The 17,096-nt window shown below is 47.3% G+C and overlaps 1 protein-coding gene across 1 annotated transcript in view; it reads left to right on the top strand.

Moving 5' to 3' along the window:
• The window catches only part of gars1 (glycyl-tRNA synthetase 1), a 49,621-nt gene that overhangs the window by 21,324 nt on the left and 11,201 nt on the right, over positions 1 to 17,096 (top strand). The window contains exon 4 of the mRNA XM_029744956.1: positions 14,720 to 14,861. Within this exon, the coding sequence (XP_029600816.1) occupies positions 14,720 to 14,861 (142 nt within the window). The remainder of the gene's footprint in view (positions 1 to 14,719; positions 14,862 to 17,096) is intronic.

Here is a 17,096-nt window from a genome sequence, read left to right as displayed (position 1 = left end):
AGGTGTGAGTGGTCTGTAACGTTCCCTCTACAGGTGTGAGTGGTCTGTAATGTTCCCTCTACAGGTGTGAGTGGTCTGTAATGTTCCCTCTACAGGTGTGAGTGGTCTGTAACGTTCCCTCTACAGGTGTGAGTGGTCTGTAACGTTCCCTCTACAGGTGTGAGTGGTCTGTAATGTTCCCTCTACAGGTGTGAGTGGTCTGTAATGTTCCCTCTACAGGTGTGAGTGGTCTGTATGTCTGTAACGTTCCCTCTACAGGTGTGAGTGGTCTGTATGTCTGTAACGTTCCCTCTACAGGTGTGAGTGGTCTGTATGTCTGTAACGTTCCCTCTACAGGTGTGAGTGGTCTGTATGTCTGTAACGTTCCCTCTACAGGTGTGAGTGGTCTGTATGTCTGTAACGTTCCCTCTACAGGTGTGAGTGGTCTGTATGTCTGTAATGTTCCCTCTACAGGTGTGAGTGGTCTGTATGTCTGTAATGTTCCCTCTACAGGTGTGAGTGGTCTGTATGTCTGTAACGTTCCCTCTACAGGTGTGAGTGGTCTGTAACGTTCCCTCTACAGGTGTGAGTGGTCTGTAATGTTCCCTCTACAGGTGTGAGTGGTCTGTATGTCTGTAATGTTCCCTCTACAGGTGTGAGTGGTCTGTATGTCTGTAATGTTCCCTCTACAGGTGTGAGTGGTCTGTAATGTTCCCTCTACAGGTGTGAGTGGTCTGTATGACTGTAACGTTCCCTCTACAGGTGTGAGTGGTCTGTAATGTTCCCTCTACAGGTGTGAGTGGTCTGTATGTCTGTAACGTTCCCTCTACAGGTATGAGTGGTCTGTATGTCTGTAACGTTCCCTCTACAGGTGTGAGTGGTCTGTATGTCTGTAATGTTCCCTCTACAGGTGTGAGTGGTCTGTAATGTTCCCTCTACAGGTGTGAGAGGTCTGTATGACTGTAACGTTCCCTCTACAGGTGTGAGTGGTCTGTAATGTTCCCTCTACAGGTGTGAGTGGTCTGTAATGTTCCTTCTACAGGTGTGAGTGGTCTGTAATGTTCCCTCTACAGGTGTGAGTGGTCTGTAACGTTCCCTCTACAGGTGTGAGTGGTCTGTAACGTTCCCTCTACAGGTGTGAGTGGTCTGTAACGTTCCCTCTACAGGTGTGAGTGGTCTGTAACGTTCCCTCTACAGGTGTGAGTGGTCTGTATGTCTGTAACGTTCCCTCTACAGGTGTGAGTGGTTTGTATGTCTGTAACGTTCCCTCTACAGGTGTGAGTGGTCTGTAACGTTCCCTCTACAGGTGTGAGTGGTCTGTAACGTTCCCTCTACAGGTGTGAGTGGTCTGTAACGTTCACTCTACAGGTGTGAGTGGTCTGTAACGTTCCCTCTACAGGTGTGAGTTGTCTGTATGTCTGTAATGTTCCCTCTACAGGTGTGAGTGGTCTGTAATGTTCCCTCTACAGCTGTGAGTGGTCTGTATGTCTGTAATGTTCCCTCTACAGGTGTGAGTGGTCTGTATTGTTCCCTCTACAGGTGTGAGTGGTCTGTAATGTTCCCTCTACAGGTGTGAGTGGTCTGTAATGTTCCCTCTACAGGTGTGAGTGGTCTGTATGTCTGTAACGTTCCCTCTACAGGTGTGAGTGGTCTGTATGTCTGTAACGTTCCCTCTACAGGTGTGAGTGGTCTGTATGTCTGTAACGTTCCCTCTACAGGTGTGAGTGGTCTGTATGTCTGTAACGTTCCCTCTACAGGTGTGAGTGGTCTGTATGTCTGTAACGTTCCCTCTACAGGTGTGAGTGGTCTGTATGTCTGTAATGTTCCCTCTACAGGTGTGAGTGGTCTGTATGTCTGTAACGTTCCCTCTACAGGTGTGAGTGGTCTGTATGTCTGTAACGTTCCCTCTACAGGTGTGAGTGGTCTGTATGTCTGTAATGTTCCCTCTACAGGTGTGAGTGGTCTGTAATGTTCCCTCTACAGGTGTGAGTGGTCTGTATGTCTGTAACGTTCCCTCTACAGGTGTGAGTGGTCTGTAACGTTCCCTCTACAGGTGTGAGTGGTCTGTAATGTTCCCTCTACAGGTGTGAGTGGTCTGTATGTCTGTAATGTTCCCTCTACAGGTGTGAGTGGTCTGTATGTCTGTAATGTTCCCTCTACAGGTGTGAGTGGTCTGTAATGTTCCCTCTACAGGTGTGAGTGGTCTGTATGACTGTAACGTTCCCTCTACAGGTGTGAGTGGTCTGTATGTCTGTAACGTTCCCTCTACAGGTGTGAGTGGTCTGTATGTCTGTAACGTTCCCTCTACAGGTGTGAGTGGTCTGTATGTCTGTAACGTTCCCTCTACAGGTGTGAGTGGTCTGTATGTCTGTAATGTTCCCTCTACAGGTGTGAGTGGTCTGTAATGTTCCCTCTACAGGTGTGAGAGGTCTGTATGACTGTAACGTTCCCTCTACAGGTGTGAGTGGTCTGTATGACTGTAACGTTCCCTCTACAGGTGTGAGTGGTCTGTAATGTTCCCTCTACAGGTGTGAGTGGTCTGTAATGTTCCTTCTACAGGTGTGAGTGGTCTGTAACGTTCCCTCTACAGGTGTGAGTGGTCTGTAACGTTCCCTCTACAGGTGTGAGTGGTCTGTAACGTTCCCTCTACAGGTGTGAGTGGTCTGTAACGTTCCCTCTACAGGTGTGAGTGGTCTGTAACGTTCCCTCTACAGGTGTGAGTGGTCTGTAACGTTCCCTCTACAGGTGTGAGTGGTCTGTAACGTTCCCTCTACAGGTGTGAGTGGTCTGTATGTCTGTAACGTTCCCTCTACAGGTGTGAGTGGTCTGTATGTCTGTAACGTTCCCTCTACAGGTGTGAGTGGTCTGTAACGTTCCCTCTACAGGTGTGAGTGGTCTGTAACGTTCCCTCTACAGGTGTGAGTGGTCTGTAACGTTCCCTCTACAGGTGTGAGTTGTCTGTATGTCTGTAATGTTCCCTCTACAGCTGTGAGTGGTCTGTATGTCTGTAATGTTCCCTCTACAGGTGTGAGTGGTCTGTATTGTTCCCTCTACAGGTGTGAGTGGTCTGTAATGTTCCCTCTACAGGTGTGAGTGGTCTGTAATGTTCCCTCTACAGGTGTGAGTGGTCTGTAATGTTCCCTCTACAGGTGTGAGTGGTCTGTAATGTTACCTCTACAGGTGTGAGTGGTCTGTAATGTTCCCTCTACAGGTGTGAGTGGTCTGTAATGTTCCCTCTACAGGTGTGAGTGGTCTGTAACGTTCCCTCTACAGGTGTGAGTGGTCTGTATGTCTGTAACGTTCCCTCTACAGGTGTGAGTGGTCTGTAACGTTCCCTCTACAGGTGTGAGTGGTCTGTAACGTTCCCTCTACAGGTGTGAGTGGTCTGTAATGTTCCCTCTACAGGTGTGAGTGGTCTGTAATGTTCCCTCTACAGGTGTGAGTGGTCTGTATGTCTGTAACGTTCCCTCTACAGGTGTGAGTGGTCTGTATGTCTGTAATGTTCCCTCTACAGGTGTGAGTGGTTTGTAATGTTCCCTCTACAGGTGTGAGTGGTCTGTATGTCTGTAATGTTCCCTCTACAGGTGTGAGTGGTCTGTAATGTTCCCTCTACAGGTGTGAGTGGTCTGTATGACTGTAATGTTCCCTCTACAGGTGTGAGTGGTCTGTATGTCTGTAATGTTCCCTCTACAGGTGTGAGTGGTCTGTATGTCTGTAATGTTCCCTCTACAGGTGTGAGTGGTCTGTATGTCTGTAACGTTCCCTCTACAGGTGTGAGTGGTCTGTAACATTCCCTCTACAGGTGTGAGTGGTCTGTAATGTTCCCTCTACAGGTGTGAGTGGTCTGTATGTCTGTAATGTTCCCTCTACAGGTGTGAGTGGTCTGTATTTCTGTAACGTTCCCTCTACAGGTGTGAGTGGTCTGTAACGTTCCCTCTACAGGTGTGAGTGGTCTGTATTTCTGTAACGTTCCCTCTACAGGTGTGAGTGGTCTGTAACGTTCCCTCTACAGGTGTGAGTGGTCTGTATGTCTGTAATGTTCCCTCTACAGGTGTGAGTGGTCTGTATTGTTCCCTCTACAGGTGTGAGTGGTCTGTAATGTTCCCTCTACAGGTGTGAGTGGTCTGTAATGTTCCCTCTACAGGTGTGAGTGGTCTGTAATGTTCCCTCTACAGGTGTGAGTGGTCTGTAATGTTACCTCTACAGGTGTGAGTGGTCTGTAATGTTCCCTCTACAGGTGTGAGTGGTCTGTAATGTTCCCTCTACAGGTGTGAGTGGTCTGTAACGTTCCCTCTACAGGTGTGAGTGGTCTGTATGTCTGTAACGTTCCCTCTACAGGTGTGAGTGGTCTGTAACGTTCCCTCTACAGGTGTGAGTGGTCTGTAACGTTCCCTCTACAGGTGTGAGTGGTCTGTAATGTTCCCTCTACAGGTGTGAGTGGTCTGTAATGTTCCCTCTACAGGTGTGAGTGGTCTGTATGTCTGTAACGTTCCCTCTACAGGTGTGAGTGGTCTGTATGTCTGTAATGTTCCCTCTACAGGTGTGAGTGGTTTGTAATGTTCCCTCTACAGGTGTGAGTGGTCTGTATGTCTGTAATGTTCCCTCTACAGGTGTGAGTGGTCTGTAATGTTCCCTCTACAGGTGTGAGTGGTCTGTATGTCTGTAATGTTCCCTCTACAGGTGTGAGTGGTCTGTATGTCTGTAATGTTCCCTCTACAGGTGTGAGTGGTCTGTATGTCTGTAACGTTCCCTCTACAGGTGTGAGTGGTCTGTAACATTCCCTCTACAGGTGTGAGTGGTCTGTAATGTTCCCTCTACAGGTGTGAGTGGTCTGTATGTCTGTAATGTTCCCTCTACAGGTGTGAGTGGTCTGTATTTCTGTAACGTTCCCTCTACAGGTGTGAGTGGTCTGTAACGTTCCCTCTACAGGTGTGAGTGGTCTGTATTTCTGTAACGTTCCCTCTACAGGTGTGAGTGGTCTGTAACGTTCCCTCTACAGGTGTGAGTGGTCTGTATGTCTGTAACGTTCCCTCTACAGGTGTAAGTTGTCTGTATGTCTGTAATGTTCCCTCTACAGGTGTGAGTGGTGTGTAACGTTCCCTCTACAGGTGTGAGTGGTCTGTATGACTGTAACGTTCCCTCTACAGGTGTGAGTGGTTTGTAATGTTCCCTCTACAGGTGTGAGTGGTCTGTATGTCTGTAACGTTCCCTCTACAGGTGTGAGTGGTCTGTATGTCTGTAATGTTCCCTCTACAGGTGTGAGTGGTCTGTAACGTTCCCTCTACAGGTGTGAGTGGTCTGTATGACTGTAACGTTCCCTCTACAGGTGTGAGTGGTCTGTAATGTTCCCTCTACAGGTGTGAGTGGTCTGTAATGTTCCCTCTACAGGTTTGAGTGGTCTGTAGGTCTGTAATGTTCCCTCTACAGGTGTGAGTGGTCAGTATGTCTGTAACGTTCCCTCTACAGGTGTGAGTGGTCTGTAACGTTCCCTCTACAGGTGTGAGTGGTCTGTATGTCTGTAACGTTCCCTCTACAGGTGTGAGTGGTCTGTAATGTTCCCTCTACAGGTGTGAGTGGTCTGTATGTCTGTAACGTTCCCTCTACAGGTGTGAGTGGTCTGTATGTCTGTAATGTTCCCTCTACAGGTGTGAGTGGTCTGTATGACTGTAACGTTCCCTCTACAGGTGTGAGTGGTCTGTAACGTTCCCTCTACAGGTGTGAGTGGTCTGTAATGTTCCCTCTACAGGTGTGAGTGGTCTGTATTTCTGTAACGTTCCCTCTACAGGTGTGAGTGGTCTGTAACGTTCCCTCTACAGGTGTGAGTGGTCTGTAATGTTCCCTCTACAGGTGTGAGTGGTCTGTATTTCTGTAACGTTCCCTCTACAGGTGTGAGTGGTCTGTAACGTTCCCTCTACAGGTGTGAGTGGTCTGTATGTCTGTGATGTTCCCTCTACAGGTGTGAGTGGTCTGTATGTCTGTAACGTTCCCTCTACAGGTGTGAGTGGTCTGTAACGTTCCCTCTACAGGTGTGAGTGGTCTGTAATGTTCCCTCTACAGGTGTGAGTGGTCTGTATGTCTGTAATGTTCCCTCTACAGGTGTGAGTGGTCTGTATTTCTGTAACGTTCCCTCTACAGGTGTGAGTGGTCTGTAACGTTCCCTCTACAGGTGTGAGTGGTCTGTAACGTTCCCTCTACAGGTGTGAGTGGTCTGTAATGTTCCCTCTACAGGTGTGAGTGGTCTGTATGTCTGTAACGTTCCCTCTACAGGTGTGAGTGGTCTGTAACGTTCCCTCTACAGGTGTGAGTGGTCTGTATGTCTGTAACGTTCCCTCTACACGTGTGAGTGGTCTGTATGTCTGTAATGTTCCCTCTACAGGTGTGAGTGGTCTGTAATGTTCCCTCTACAGGTGTGAGTGGTCTGTATGACTGTAACGTTCCCTCTACAGGTGTGAGTGGTCTGTAATGTTCCCTCTACAGGTGTGAGTGGTCTGTAACGTTCCCTCTACAGGTGTGAGTGGTCTGTAATGTTCCCTCTACAGGTGTGAGTGGTCTGTATGTCTGTAACGTTCCCTCTACAGGTGTGAGTGGTCTGTATGTCTGTAACGTTCCCTCTACAGGTGTGAGTGGTCTGTAATGTTCCCTCTACAGGTGTGAGTGGTCTGTATGTCTGTAATGTTCCCTCTACAGGTGTGAGTGGTCATTAATGTTCCCTCTACAGGTGTGAGTGGTCTGTATGTCTGTAATGTTCCCTCTACAGGTGTGAGTGGTCTGTATGTCTGTAATGTTCCCTCTACAGGTGTGAGTGGTCTGTAATGTTCCCTCTACAGGTGTGAGTGGTCTGTATGTCTGTAACGTTCCCTCTACAGGTGTGAGTGGTCTGTAACGTTCCCTCTACAGGTGTGAGTGGTCTGTAATGTTCCCTCTACAGGTGTGAGTGGTCTGTATGTCTGTAATGTTCCCTCTACAGGTGTGAGTGGTCTGTAATGTTCCCTCTACAGGTGTGAGTGGTCTGTAACGTTCCCTCTACAGGTGTGAGTGGTCTGTAATGTTCCCTCTACAGGTGTGAGTGGTCTGTAGGTCTGTAATGTTCCCTCTACAGGTGTGAGTGGTCTGTAGGTCTGTAACGTTCCCTCTACAGGTGTGAGTGGTCTGTATGTCTGTAACGTTCCCTCTACAGGTGTGAGTGGTCTGTAACGTTCCCTCTACAGGTGTGAGTGGTCTGTATGTCTGTAACGTTCCCTCTACAGGTGTGAGTGGTCTGTATGTCTGTAATGTTCCCTCTACAGGTGTGAGTGGTCTGTATGACTGTAATGTTCCCTCTACAGGTGTGAGTGGTCTGTATGTCTGTAATGTTCCCTCTACAGGTGTGAGTGGTCTGTAATGTTCCCTCTACAGGTGTGAGTGGTCTGTATTTCTGTAACGTTCCCTCTACAGGTGTGAGTGGTCTGTAATGTTCCCTCTACAGGTGTGAGTGGTCTGTATGTCTGTGATGTTCCCTCTACAGGTGTGAGTGGTCTGTATGTCTGTAACGTTCCCTCTACAGGTGTGAGTGGTCTGTAACGTTCCCTCTACAGGTGTGAGTGGTCTGTAATGTTCCCTCTACAGGTGTGAGTGGTCTGTATGTCTGTAATGTTCCCTCTACAGGTGTGAGTGGTCTGTATTTCTGTAACGTTCCCTCTACAGGTGTGAGTGGTCTGTAACGTTCCCTCTACAGGTGTGAGTGGTCTGTAATGTTCCCTCTACAGGTGTGAGTGGTCTGTATGTCTGTGATGTTCCCTCTACAGGTGTTAGTGGTCTGTATGTCTGTAACGTTCCCTCTACAGGTGTGAGTGGTCTGTATGTCTGTAATGTTCCCTCTACAGGTGTGAGTGGTCTGTAATGTTCCCTCTACAGGTGTGAGTGGTCTGTATGACTGTAACGTTCCCTCTACAGGTGTGAGTGGTTTGTAATGTTCCCTCTACAGGTGTGAGTGGTCTGTATGTCTGTAATGTTCCCTCTACAGGTGTGAGTGGTCTGTATGTCTGTAATGTTCCCTCTACAGGTGTGAGTGGTCTGTAATGTTCCCTCTACAGGTGTGAGTGGTCTGTATGACTGTAATGTTCCCTCTACAGGTGTGAGTGGTCTGTATTTCTGTAACGTTCCCTCTACAGGTGTGAGTGGTCTGTAACGTTCCCTCTACAGGTGTGAGTGGTCTGTAATGTTTCCTCTACAGGTGTGAGTGGTCTGTATGTCTGTGATGTTCCCTCTACAGGTGTGAGTGGTCTGTATTTCTGTAACGTTCCCTCTACAGGTGTGAGTGGTCTGTAACGTTCCCTCTAAATCAAATCAAATCAAATCAAATTTATTTATATAGCCCTTCGTACATCAGCTGAAATCTCAAAGTGCTGTACAGAAACCCAGCCTAAAACCCCAAACAGCAAGCAATGCATGTGAAAGAAGCACGGTGGCTGGGAAAAACTCCCTAGGAAAAACTCCTGAGAAAGGCCAAAAACCTAGGAAGAAACCTAGAGAGGAACCAGGCTATGAGGGGTGGCCAGTCCTCTTCTGGCTGTGCCGGGTGGATATTATAACAGAACATGGTCAAGATGTTAAAATGTTCGTAAATGACCAGCATGGTCAAATAATAATAATCATAGTAATTGTCGAGGGTGCAACAAGCACGTCCGGTGAACAGGTCAGGGTTCCGTAGCCGCAGGCAGAACAGTTGAAACTGGAGCAGCAGCATGGCCAGGTGGACTGGGGACAGCAAGGAGTCATCATGCCAGGTAGTCCTAGGGCTCAGGTCCTCCGAGAGAAAGAAAGAAAGAAAGAGAGAATTAGAGAGAGCATATTTACATTCACACAGGACACCGGATAAGACAAGAGAATACTCCAGATGTAACAGACTGACCCTAGCCCCCCGACACATAAACTACTGCAGCATAAATACTGGAGGCTGAGACAGGAGGGATCAGAAGACACTGTGGCCCCATCCGATGATACCCCCGGACAGGGCCAAACAGGCAGGATATAACCCCACCCACTTTGCCAAAGCACAGCCCCCACACCACTAGAGGGATATCTACAACCACCAACTTACCGTCCGAAGACAAGGCCGAGTATAGCCCACAAAGATGTCCGCCACGGCACAACCCAAGGGGGGGGCGCCAACCCAGACAGGAAGACCACGTCAGTGGCTCAACCTACTCAAGTGACGCACCCCTCCCATGGACGGCATGGAAGAACACCAGTAAGTCAGTGACTCAGCCCCTGTAAAAGGGTTAGAGGCAGAGAATCCCAGTGGGAAGAGGGGAACCGACAAGGCAGAGACAGCAAGGGCGGTTCGTTGCTCCAGCCTTTCCGTTCACCTTCACACTCCTGGGCCAGACTATACTTAATCATAGGACCTACTGAAGAGCCTCTACAGGTGTGAGTGGTCTGTATGTCTGTGATGTTCCCTCTACAGGTGTGAGTGGTCTGTATGTCTGTAACGTTCCCTCTACAGGTGTGAGTGGTCTGTAACGTTCCCTCTACAGGTGTGAGTGGTCTGTAATGTTCCCTCTACAGGTGTGAGTGGTCTGTATGTCTGTAATGTTCCCTCTACAGGTGTGAGTGGTCTGTATTTCTGTAACGTTCCCTCTACAGGTGTGAGTGGTCTGTAACGTTCCCTCTACAGGTGTGAGTGGTCTGTAATGTTCCCTCTACAGGTGTGAGTGGTCTGTATGTCTGTGATGTTCCCTCTACAGGTGTTAGTGGTCTGTATGTCTGTAACGTTCCCTCTACAGGTGTGAGTGGTCTGTATGTCTGTAATGTTCCCTCTACAGGTGTGAGTGGTCTGTAATGTTCCCTCTACAGGTGTGAGTGGTCTGTATGACTGTAACGTTCCCTCTACAGGTGTGAGTGGTCTGTATGTCTGTAACGTTCCCTCTACAGGTGTGAGTGGTCTGTATGTCTGTAATGTTCCCTCTACAGGTGTGAGTGGTCTGTAATGTTCCCTCTACAGGTGTGAGTGGTCTGTATGACTGTAACGTTCCTTCTACAGGTGTGAGTGGTCTGTAATGTTCCCTCTACAGGTGTGTGGTCTGTAACGTTCCCTCTACAGGTGTGAGTGGTCTGTAATGTTCCCTCTACAGGTGTGTGGTCTGTAACGTTCCCTCTACAGGTGTGAGTGGTCTGTAATGTTCCCTCTACAGGTGTGAGTGGTCTGTAGGTCTGTAATGTTCCTCTACAGGTAGTGGTCCGGTGTGAGTGGTCTGTATGTCTGTAACGTTCCCTCTACAGGTGTGAGTGGTCTGTAACGTTCCCTCTACAGGTGTGAGTGGTCTGTATGTCTGTAACGTTCCCTCTACAGGTGTGAGTGGTCTGTAATGTTCCCTCTACAGGTGTGAGTGGTCTGTATGTCTGTAACGTTCCCTCTACAGGTGTGAGTGGTCTGTATGTCTGTAATGTTCCCTCTACAGGTGTGAGTGGTCTGTATGACTGTAATGTTCCCTCTACAGGTGTGAGTGGTCTGTATGTCTGTAATGTTCCCTCTACAGGTGTGAGTGGTCTGTAATGTTCCCTCTACAGGTGTGAGTGGTCTGTATGTCTGTAACGTTCCCTCTACAGGTGTGAGTGGTCTGTAACGTTCCCTCTACAGGTGTGAGTAGTCTGTAATGTTCCCTCTACAGGTGTGAGTGGTCTGTATGTCTGTAATGTTCCCTCTACAGGTGTGAGTGGTCTGTATTTCTGTAACGTTCCCTCTACAGGTGTGAGTGGTCTGTAATGTTCCCTCTACAGGTGTGAGTGGTCTGTATGTCTGTGATGTTCCCTCTACAGGTGTGAGTGGTCTGTATGTCTGTAACGTTCCCTCTACAGGTGTAAGTGGTCTGTATGTCTGTAATGTTCCCTCTACAGGTGTGAGTGGTGTGTAACGTTCCCTCTACAGGTGTGAGTGGTCTGTATGTCTGTAATGTTCCCTCTACCTGTGTGAGTGGTCTGTAATGTTCCCTCTACAGGTGTGAGTGGTCTGTATGACTGTAACGTTCCCTCTACAGGTGTGAGTGGTTTGTAATGTTCCCTCTACAGGTGTGAGTGGTCTGTATGTCTGTAACGTTCCCTCTACAGGTGTGAGTGGTCTGTATGTCTGTAATGTTCCCTCTACAGGTGTGAGTGGTCTGTAATGTTCCCTCTACAGGTGTGAGTGGTCTGTATGACTGTAACGTTCCCTCTACAGGTGTGAGTGGTCTGTAATGTTCCCTCTACAGGTGTGAGTGGTCTGTAACGTTCCCTCTACAGGTGTGAGTGGTCTGTAATGTTCCCTCTACAGGTGTGAGTGGTCTGTAGGTCTGTAATGTTCCCTCTACAGGTGTGAGTGGTCTGTATGTCTGTAACGTTCCCTCTACAGGTGTGAGTGGTCTGTAACGTTCCCTCTACAGGTGTGAGTGGTCTGTAATGTTCCCTCTACAGGTGTGAGTGGTCTGTATGTCTGTGATGTTCCCTCTACAGGTGTTAGTGGTCTTTATGTCTGTAACCTTCCCTCTACAGGTGTGAGTGGTCTGTATGTCTGTAATGTTCCCTCTACAGGTGTGAGTGGTCTGTAATGTTCCCTCTACAGGTGTGAGTGGTCTGTATGACTGTAACGTTCCCTCTACAGGTGTGAGTGGTCTGTATGTCTGTAACGTTCCCTCTACAGGTGTGAGTGGTCTGTAACGTTCCGTCTACAGGTGTGAGTGGTCTGTATGTCTGTAACGTTCCCTCTACAGGTGTGAGTGGTCTGTAATGTTCCCTCTACAGGTGTGAGTGGTCTGTATGTCTGTAACGTTCCCTCTACAGGTGTGAGTGGTCTGTATGTCTGTAATGTTCCCTCTACAGGTGTGAGTGGTCTGTATGACTGTAACGTTCCGTCTACAGGTGTGAGTGGTCTGTATGTCTGTAACGTTCCCTCTACAGGTGTGAGTGGTCTGTAACGTTCCGTCTACAGGTGTGAGTGGTCTGTATGTCTGTAATGTTCCCTCTACAGGTGTGAGTGGTCTGTAATGTTCCCTCTACAGGTGTGAGTGGTCTGTATGTCTGTAACGTTCCCTCTACAGGTGTGAGTAGTCTGTATTTCTGTAACGTTCCCTCTACAGGTGTGAGTGGTCTGTAACGTTCCCTCTACAGGTGTGAGTGGTCTGTAATGTTCCCTCTACAGGTGTGAGTGGTCTGTATGTCTGTAACGTTCCCTCTACAGGTGTAAGTGGTCTGTATGTCTGTAATGTTCCCTCTACAGGTGTGAGTGGTGTGTAACGTTCCCTCTACAGGTGTGAGTGGTCTGTATGTCTGTAATGTTCCCTCTACCTGTGTGAGTGGTCTGTAATGTTCCCTCTACAGGTGTGAGTGGTCTGTAACGTTCCCTCTACAGGTGTGAGTGGTCTGTAATGTTCCCTCTACAGGTGTGAATGGTCTGTATGTCTGTAACGTTCCCTCTACAGGTGTGAGTGGTCTGTATGTCTGTAATGTTCCCTCTACAGGTGTGAGTGGTCTGTATGACTGTAATGTTCCCTCTACAGGTGTGAGTGGTCTGTATGTCTGTAATGTTCCCTCTACAGGTGTGAGTGGTCTGTAATGTTCCCTCTACAGGTGTGAGTGGTCTGTATGTCTGTAACGTTCCCTCTACAGGTGTGAGTGGTCTGTAACGTTCCCTCTACAGGTGTGAGTAGTCTGTAATGTTCCCTCTACAGGTGTGAGTGGTCTGTATGTCTGTAATGTTCCCTCTACAGGTGTGAGTGGTCTGTATTTCTGTAACGTTCCCTCTACAGGTGTGAGTGGTCTGTAACGTTCCCTCTACAGGTGTGAGTGGTCTGTAATGTTCCCTCTACAGGTGTGAGTGGTCTGTATGTCTGTGATGTTCCCTCTACAGGTGTGAGTGGTCTGTATGTCTGTAACGTTCCCTCTACAGGTGTAAGTGGTCTGTATGTCTGTAATGTTCCCTCTACAGGTGTGAGTGGTGTGTAACGTTCCCTCTACAGGTGTGAGTGGTCTGTATGTCTGTAATGTTCCCTCTACCTGTGTGAGTGGTCTGTAATGTTCCCTCTACAGGTGTGAGTGGTCTGTATGACTGTAACGTTCCCTCTACAGGTGTGAGTGGTTTGTAATGTTCCCTCTACAGGTGTGATTGGTCTGTATGTCTGTAACGTTCCCTCTACAGGTGTGAGTGGTCTGTATGTCTGTAATGTTCCCTCTACAGGTGTGAGTGGTCTGTAATGTTCCCTCTACAGGTGTGAGTGGTCTGTATGACTGTAACGTTCCCTCTACAGGTGTGAGTGGTCTGTAATGTTCCCTCTACAGGTGTGAGTGGTCTGTAACGTTCCCTCTACAGGTGTGAGTGGTCTGTAATGTTCCCTCTACAGGTGTGAGTGGTCTGTAGGTCTGTAATGTTCCCTCTACAGGTGTGAGTGGTCTGTATGTCTGTAACGTTCCCTCTACAGGTGTGAGTGGTCTGTAACTTTCCCTCTACAGGTGTGAGTGGTCTGTATGTCTGTAACGTTCCCTCTACAGGTGTGAGTGGTCTGTAATGTTCCCTCTACAGGTGTGAGTGGTCTGTATGTCTGTAACGTTCCCTCTACAGGTGTGAGTGGTCTGTATGTCTGTAATGTTCCCTCTACAGGTGTGAGTGGTCTGTATGACTGTAATGTTCCCTCTACAGGTGTGAGTGGTTTGTAATGTTCCCTCTACAGGTGTGAGTGGTCTGTATGTCTGTAACGTTCCCTCTACAGGTGTGAGTGGTCTGTATGTCTGTAATGTTCCCTCTACAGGTGTGAGTGGTCTGTAATGTTCCCTCTACAGGTGTGAGTGGTCTGTATGACTGTAACGTTCCCTCTACAGGTGTGAGTGGTCTGTAATGTTCCCTCTACAGGTGTGAGTGGTCTGTAACGTTCCCTCTACAGGTGTGAGTGGTCTGTAATGTTCCCTCTACAGGTGTGAGTGGTCTGTAGGTCTGTAATGTTCCCTCTACAGGTGTGAGTGGTCTATGTCTGTAACGTTCCCTCTACAGGTGTGAGTGGTCTGTATGTCTGTAATGTTCCCTCTACAGGTGTGAGTGGTCTGTAACGTTCCCTCTACAGGTGTGAGTGGTCTGTAATGTTCCCTCTACAGGTGTGAGTGGTCTGTAGGTCTGTAATGTTCCCTCTACAGGTGTGAGTGGTCTGTATGTCTGTAACGTTCCCTCTACAGGTGTGAGTGGTCTGTATGTCTGTAACGTTCCCTCTACAGGTGTGAGTGGTCTGTATGACTGTAATGTTCCCTCTACAGGTGTGAGTGGTCTGTATGTCTGTAATGTTCCCTCTACAGGTGTGAGTGGTCTGTAATGTTCCCTCTACAGGTGTGAGTGGTCTGTATTTCTGTAACGTTCCCTCTACAGGTGTGAGTGGTCTGTAACGTTCCCTCTACAGGTGTGAGTGGTCTGTGATGTTCCCTCTACAGGTGTGAGTGGTCTGTATGTCTGTAACGTTCCCTCTACAGGTGTAAGTGGTCTGTATGTCTGTAATGTTCCCTCTACAGGTGTGAGTGGTGTGTAACGTTCCCTCTACAGGTGTGAGTGGTCTGTATGTCTGTAATGTTCCCTCTACCTGTGTGAGTGGTCTGTAACGTTCCCTCTAAAGGTGTAAGTGGTCTGTATGTCTGTAACGTTCCCTCTAAAGGTGTGAGTGGTCTGTAACGTTCCCTCTACAGGTGTGAGTGGTCTGTATGTCTGTAACGTTCCCTCTACAGGTTTGAGTGGTCTGTAATGTTCCCTCTACAGGTGTGAGTGGTCTGTATGACTTTGGCCCTGTGGGCTGTGCCCTGAAGAACAACATCTTGCAGGCCTGGAGGCAGCACTTCATCCAGGAGGAGCAGATCCTAGAGATCGACTGCACCATGCTCACCCCGGAGCCCGTTCTCAAGTGGGTCCTGATGCTACACTGCTATTAGCCTAGCTTTACTAACATGGTGGTTATCAGGGTGCTGATACAAAGGGAGGGACTGGACTGTAGGAGCCAGTGTCCATCAGACTTCTGTTATTGCACTATGGACATGTAGAGTTGGAGTGCTGATATAGTGGTATGTGGTTAGATATCTGTATAGGAAGGGAGTTCCTGGTGGGTCCTACATTCAGACGGGGGTTCCTGGTGGGTCCTAGAGGCAGACAAATCACATTTTATTGTTCACAAACACGTGATTACCAGATGTTATTGTGGGTGTAGTGAAATGCTTGTGCTTCTAGCTCCGACAGTGCTGTAATATCTAACTAATTACACAACATATACACAAATCTAAGTAGGAATGAATCGGTAATCGGTATTTTTGGCCGCCGATTTTTATTTGTAAATGTTTTATTATTATAATTTTTTTTTTTTACACCTTTATTTAACTAGGCAAGTCAGATTAGGAACACATTCTTATTTTCAATGACGGCCTAGGAACGGTGGTTAACTGCCTTGTTCGGGGATTCGTTTTTGCAACCTTCTGTTACTAGTCCAATGCTCTAACCACCTGCCTTACATTGCACTCCACGAGGAGCCTGCATGGCAGGCTGACTACCTGTTACGCGAGGGCAGCGAGGAGCCAAGGTAAGTTGCTAGCTAGCATTAAACTTATAAAAAACTATCAATCTTAACATAATCACTAGTTAACTACACATGGTGGTTGATATTACTAGTTTATCTAACGTGTCCTGCGTTGCATATAATCGATGCGGTGCCTGTTAATTTCTCATCGAATCACAGCCTACTTCGACAAACGGGTGATGATTTAACAAGCGCATTTGCGAAAAAAGCACTGTCGTTGCACCAATGTACCTAACCATAAACATCAATGCCTTTCTTTAAAATCAATACACAAGTATATATTTTTAAACCTGCATATTTAGTTAATATTGCCTGCTAACATGAAATTGTGTCACTGCTCTTGCGTTCATTGCCTGGCTCGTTGCGAACTAATTTGACAGAATTTTACGTAATTATGACATACCATTGAAGGTTGTGCAATGTAACAGGAATATTTAGACTTAGGGATGACACCCGTTACATAAAATACGGAACGGTTCCGTATTTCACTGAAAGGAAAATCTTTTTGTTTTCGAGATGATAGTTTCCTGATTCGACCATATTAATGACCAAAGGCTCGTATTTCTGTGTGTTATTATGATATAATTAAGTCTATGATTTGATAGAGCAGTCTGACTGAGCGGTGGTAGGCAGCAGCAGGCTCGTAAGCATTCATTCAAACAGCACTTTCGTGCGTTTTGCCAGCAGCTCCTCACTGTGCTTCAAGCATTGCGCTGTTTATGACTTAGAGCCTATCAACTCCCAAGATGAGGCTGGTGTAACCGATGTGAAATGGCTAGCTAGTTAGCGGGTGCGCGCTAATAGCGTTTCAAACGTCACTCGCTCTGAGACTTGGAGTAGTTTTTTCCCTTCCTCTACATGGGTAACGCTGCTTCGAGGGTGGCTGTTGTCGATGTGTTCCTGGTTCGAGCCCAGGTAGGAGCGAGGAGAGGGACGGAAGCTATACTGTTACACTGGCAATACCAAAGTGCCTATAAGAACATCCAATAGTCAAAGGTATATGAAATACAAATCGTATAGAGAGAAATAGTCCTACAATTCCTATAATAACTACAACCTAAAACTTCTTACCTGGGAATATTGAAGACTCATGTTAAAAGGAACCACCAGCTTTCATATGTTCTCATGTTCTGAGCAAGGAACTTAAACGTTAGCTTTTTTACATGGCACATATTGCACTTTTACTTTCTTCTCCAACACTTTGTTTTTGCATTATTTAAACCAAATTGAAATTGTTTCATTATTTATTTGAGGCTAAACTGATTTTATTTATGTATTATATTAACTTAAAATAAGTCTTCATTCAGTATTGTTGTAATTGTTATTATTACAATAAAAAATCAGCAGATTAATCGGTATCGACTTTTTTTGGTCCTCCAATAATCGGTCTCGGCGTTGAAAAATCATAATCGGTTGACCTCTAATATATTTATTTATTCGATAATTATCACGATTTTAATCAAATAATGTTCAAAAGTTGCATATCTGCTACAAACTCTAGAATGCCTGCTCAAACTGTGGTTAGAGCGCTGGGCCAGTAACTGAAAGACAGACAGACAGACAGGCAGACGG

This window comes from Salmo trutta, unplaced genomic scaffold, assembly GCF_901001165.1.
Source record: "Salmo trutta unplaced genomic scaffold, fSalTru1.1, whole genome shotgun sequence".
Classification (NCBI taxonomy): Eukaryota; Metazoa; Chordata; class Actinopteri; order Salmoniformes; family Salmonidae; genus Salmo; species Salmo trutta.
Note: the sequence above shows the minus strand (reverse complement) of the source record. Positions and strands in the feature narration are given on the sequence as shown.